This window comes from Pygoscelis adeliae, unplaced genomic scaffold (assembly GCF_000699105.1).
Source record: "Pygoscelis adeliae isolate BGI_AS28 unplaced genomic scaffold, ASM69910v1 Scaffold584, whole genome shotgun sequence".
NCBI classification, from domain to species: Eukaryota; Metazoa; Chordata; class Aves; order Sphenisciformes; family Spheniscidae; genus Pygoscelis; species Pygoscelis adeliae.
Window position 1 is genome coordinate 339,600 of NW_008824602.1, and position 5,265 is coordinate 344,864.

General features: G+C 52.5%; 1 protein-coding gene across 1 annotated transcript; it reads right to left on the minus strand.

Moving 5' to 3' along the window:
• Positions 1-2,105: 2,105 nt before the first annotated feature.
• Positions 2,106-3,116, minus strand: LOC103915517 (olfactory receptor 1-like; the record flags this gene model as incomplete). The annotated part of the gene is made up of 1 exon (XM_009322350.1): positions 2,106-3,116. A coding segment is annotated over one exon (1,011 nt), but the record flags the coding sequence as incomplete, so codon positions are not given.
• Positions 3,117-5,265: the final 2,149 nt, after the last annotated feature.

The following is a 5,265-nucleotide window of genomic DNA, read 5'->3' on the forward strand; positions in this document are numbered from 1 at the left end:
TGCCAGCTTCAGCCCCACCGGCGGTTTCCATGGGGTCAAAGCAAGAGGCTCCAGAGTGATGGAGAGCCCCAAACGAGCTCCTCGGCACCCTGGGGTGCATCCTGCCTGGTCCCAAGGGCTGGATATGTCCCATCTGCATAAGTGATCCTCATTTAATCCCTAAATCTTCCTTTGCTGTGGGTAAAGCTTCACTCCCCCAGAGTCTTTTTTGCTCAGATGTGGTGGTGTAGAGCAGTGCTCTCCAAACTTTTCTGATTGCACACCCTTATCAGTGAAAAACTTTTGAGCATGCACTCCCAATATATGTATTCATATATTATATACATGTACATTATAAAACATACACAGTAATAGACATTTTAAAAGGACAAGATGAAGATTAAATAAACACTAGCTTTAAAATATTATTTTATTTTACTTTATTTATTAATGGTACCAAAAATACTTTCTTCCTGCACCCCAAGGGATTGTCATGCGTACCCCCTGGGGTGCATGCACCCCGCTTTGGAGACCACTGCTCTAGAGAAAACAGGGATCTCCCCTGACAGATAAGTCTGATAAAAGGGATATATGTTTCTTTTATCCCTACTGACACTGCTGGTCTTTATGGCAAGCTCCGTTGGTCCATGTCGTGGTGTGGTCTCGCCCATCGGTGTCACGAGTCGATGAAGGCTGAGCACGGACCACGCTCAGGACGTGTGGTGCCTGACCCTTGCCTGCCACAGGGGTTCTCCATCCTCCTTCCCTGCCTGTCACCTCCAGAGGTGCATACCCGGCCAAATACTAAAGTAGCTACAACTGGCAGAAGCAGTCATGAAATCACAGGTTTCCCTGTCAGTAGGGAGAGCAGAGGGGTGGCAGATAGCTCTGGCTCACCCTGCCCTGGGGACCGTGGGTGGGAAGGGATGTGAAATTCCTGTTTTATTTCCAAAGGAGCTGCCAATTTTGTAGATGTCCTAAAAACTGGGTTCCCCAGCTGGCTCTGTCTTGTCCGTGTGCTCTGGGAGGACGTGTTGCATCCTCACCTGAGCAGGATAAGGCACTGGGAAATCCTTGCCTCATTCAGGGACGGGGGTGTTTCCAATCACAGGAAACCCGTTCCCATAATTTCTGCTAAGTAGGAGTCTTACAGAGTCTTACTTATAAAGAAATCCCAACCCAGCTTTCGGCCGAGGTCCAAGGAGGACATGTTTCGCTGTGCCTGTAGGCATATCTTCTTGCACACACTGAGCAGTGGTCACAGCATCCTTTCACACCGCTTTATTTACGACCACCAGGTAACACCTTCCTGGCTCCGTGTGCTGCTGAGAGCCCCTGATCCCTTCCTGAAGGCACGTCATGAACCAGATTAATCTGGTCTCCCACCCACACTCCTGGCTTATTGCCACCATTTTGCGTGTGGAAGCAGCTCTCCGTTCCCAGGATTAACTTTGACTCCTGAAACTACAAAGATCAATCCCCTGACAATGGTTTTCCTACTTACACATATTTTATTGCATTAAGGGAAAGACATCCGGCTCTGCAGTGTCTGCAAGTCCAGCCCAGGCAAGATTATCCACCACTTAACAGGAGATGCAAACAGCCAAGCATTACTGCTGTGCTTTGCACAGTGTTTCACCTCAGAAAGGGCTCTGCTTAGGAATAAAAGCTCTTTCCAGAAAGCCTGCCAAAGCCCTGGTGTAGATAAATGATTAAAAAAAATAAGGCTTACCAAGGGCACCGTCACATCAAAGGCAGTGTGTGGACAGCCAGTACAGGTTCTTCACCTGGGCAATATCTATTTCTTAGGAAAAAAGTTCCCAGAATTACTTATTGGAAGAACTCCCGCGGCCAAGCAATTATCAGTTTTACAAAATCCCCTCATTGCGTGCCATCCTTCTGCCACTGGTCCGAGAGGGTGAAGACCTCTGCAGTGCTCCACAACAGAAGGAAGGTACCTGGCTCCTGGGATGGGATGCTACACAGCTGACCTGCCCAGGGTCACACTTGCGTGCGTTGGGCTTTCTGAAGCCCACTGCGAGTTCAAGCCAGCTGTGCTAGGGGCTTTCAGACACAAAGGGAGACGATGCTGTGAATTAGGTACCCAGCTCCCAGGTCCCCACCGGCTAATAACGGGTCTGAGCATTGGATGCATTGGTGAGGGAGAGCAAGGAGCTGCCGGCTGTGCCCCCACCAGCACCCTGCGGCACCGCTTGACCGGGAGCCCCAGACCCCTTCTTGTGTGTCATGACACATCCCTGCCATGGGGAGGGTGGGGGTCGCTCAGCAGCGATGCCTGCACCCTTGGTGAACATCTGTAACAGCGCCCTGCACAGGGCTTTCCTGATGGCCCCTTTGACCTCACTGTTTCTCAAGCTGTAGATGATGGGGCTGAGCGTGGGGGTCACAATGGCATACAGCAGGGCAAGGACCTCGTCCACCTCCCTGGAGCCGCTGGAGTGAGGCACCAGGTACGCAACGGCCCCAGCGCTGAAGAACAGGGCCACCACGGTCAGGTGGGAGGTGCGGGTGGCAAAGGCCGTCTGCGTCCCTGCTCCCTTCTGGAGGACAGCCCTGATGATGTGAACGTACAACATGAGAATAAGGAGGAAAGAGCTCATCCCGATCGTCCCAGCCAAAGCATGCAAGGCAGCCTTGTTGAGGGGAGCATTAGGGCTGCAGGACAGTGAGAAGGGCATCTCGCAGAACAAGTGGTCGATCATGCTGGACCTGCAGAAGGGCAAGCAAGTTGTGAGGAAGGACTGGATCAGAGGCGAGAGGGAGCCGCTCAGCCACAGAATGGCCACTAAGCAGTGGCACATCTCCTTGCTCATGCGTGCCAGGTAGTGGAGGGGGTGGCAGATGGCCAGGTACCGATCGTAGGCCACGGCAGCCAGGAGCATGCACTCGGAGCCCCCAAAGCAAAGGAAGAAGTAGATCTGCGTGATGCAGCCCACAAAGTAGATGGTCTTCTGCGGTGCGAAGGAGTCTCCACGGATCTTAGGGAGGGTGACAGAGGAGCAGCAGATGTCCAGAAAGGGTAGGTGGCCCAGGAATAAATACATGGGGGACTGCAGGTGGGCATCCACCCAGACGAGGGTCACGATGAGCAGGTTCCCCAGCACCATCACCAGGTGAGAAGCACAGGCAGAGGGTCACCTGTGCTCTGTAGGCACTGGAAAATCCCAAGAGAAGGAATATGGTGGGGCTGCTGAGATTTCCCTGCTGCAGGGATTTGGGGCTCATCTACAGGGAGAGCAGGAAGAGATAAGGACAGGTAGAAGGACGGTGAGCGCTCACCCCTGCCATGGGGCATCACCAGCCCTCTGCTCTGCTGCGCGGTGGGCTGAAGCCATGCCACTGCCCCGGCACTCCTCACACCTCGCTCCAGGGGCTCGGTGGGGGACATGTCTGTGGGGGCGGGTGGCGGGTCTCAGCCCATGGGGTTTCGATCCTCAAGGCAACCCCCAACTCTGTGTCACCTGAAGGACACCATAGAAAGCAGGGACCTCACCACTGCGGTCAATAATGATCCCAGGGACTGTTAAACGAGAGCAGACAAGAGCAGCTCCTCTCCCCCCTCCAGGTTTCCTGGGCTGCAACTGGAGATTGGTCTAAAGATCCCACAAAAGGTGACAGGTTGGACCCTGCCTGAACAGTTGCTGCCCTTCATGGCAGCAAATTGTGTTTACACCATTACTGAAGATACAGAAAGATGTCCTGCTTCCCCTCTCTATCACAGATTGTGGGAGCAGATCTCAAAAAAAATATAAATCTTTAAACATTACAGACAAAGAAGGTGTCTGCTTGCAAATACTGCACTGTAGGTGTTAGCCTCATGTTCACACCCAGAAAGAAATGCAAGAGAGGGACCTCTGAGAGTCTGAGACATCATAGGAGGACCAGAAAGGCATCTGAAGGTGACTGTGTAGTTCAAACAGGCTTGAGGGTGGCAAGGAAAAGCAGAGACACTAGCCTGCAGGAAAAGGGAAAGACTGAATCTGACGAGAAACTGGAGCTCAGGGATAAATGAAGATGAGATACAGAAGATTTTGAGTGTGCACCTAAAACTACTGAATCCACAGAAAGAGCAGTAAGGAGAGGATCAGAGATTCGTGCAAGCTTGCAAGAAGCTGTTGGTACTGACAGACCTGTCACCAGGTCCTTCCAGAGAGAAGTGTGGGAGCATCTGCCAGGAGTGAAGAGGAGGCGGGTGCCAGGCTGAAAAGACTTGAGAACCCTCAAATGACATTGCAGGCTCCCTCCAAGAGGGAACAAGGACAACCCCACCACGCTGGGGATGTGCTCCACGATGCGGAGATTCAGGGATGGGCTGTGGATTTGTCCTGGTGCCCAGCAGTCAAGGTGGGTGTGTGAGCAGGGAGGGAGGGAGGAGCAGCCAGCCCAAGGCTGGGTGCCACAGCAAGGGCTGGGGTGCTTAAGCAGCTGGGAGCCTCCACAGACACCCTCCTCCTAATGCAAGGAGGCATGCCAGCAGGAGGGGAGAAGCCTTCAAGGATCTGATGCCAGGCTTTCAGCCATGAAGGGAATGGAGGTCGAAGCAGAGGCATGTACCCTCCATGCTGATTTGGGATGTGCTGGAAGAGTAGGAGCTGGTAAACAAGGGCATAACCACAGAGGGAAGGGAAGCACCAGTAGGGATAAGAGCCATTGGGACAGCGGAACGGGCAGCAAAAGGCTGGTGTCTCCTCTGGCTCAGGAAGAGCAGGTGGTCCATAGGAAATAACACAAATGATTGTGGCCTCACGCAAAGCTGGTATGGAGGAACTCAAATTACTACATGGAGCCGCCCATGGCAGCAGATGTTCCCAGAGGTCAGAGAAATAACTGATGTGACCAGAGCAGAGCAGAGGCAATGGAGGACACAGGAGGAGAGGGTAAGAACGGGAGGCGAGGAAGAAGGGTGGTACAGCACAAGACGTTGAAAGGCACCATCAAAATCCCTTCCTGGATCTAAATTGCCTGGGGAAGGAGGGAAAGGAAGATCTGCCCGGATGGTACTGGGAGACTGTGACAGATCCCCTAGCCAGACTGGGGTGAGGACAAAGCCCCAGGAGATAAATTCTTCCAGGAAGAGTAACTCTTTGGAGGGGTGGTGGTGTTATAAATCACAGCCTTGTCTGTAACAGTCATTCCAGATACCCTTGGATATGATATCTCACATATCTCTTCACCAGGTCACAGCATAAAGTGAGCTGACAGGGGTTTTTTGTACCTGTTCCTGAAAAATAGGCTGTTTTTAGAAGAGCTATCTGAGAAAATAAC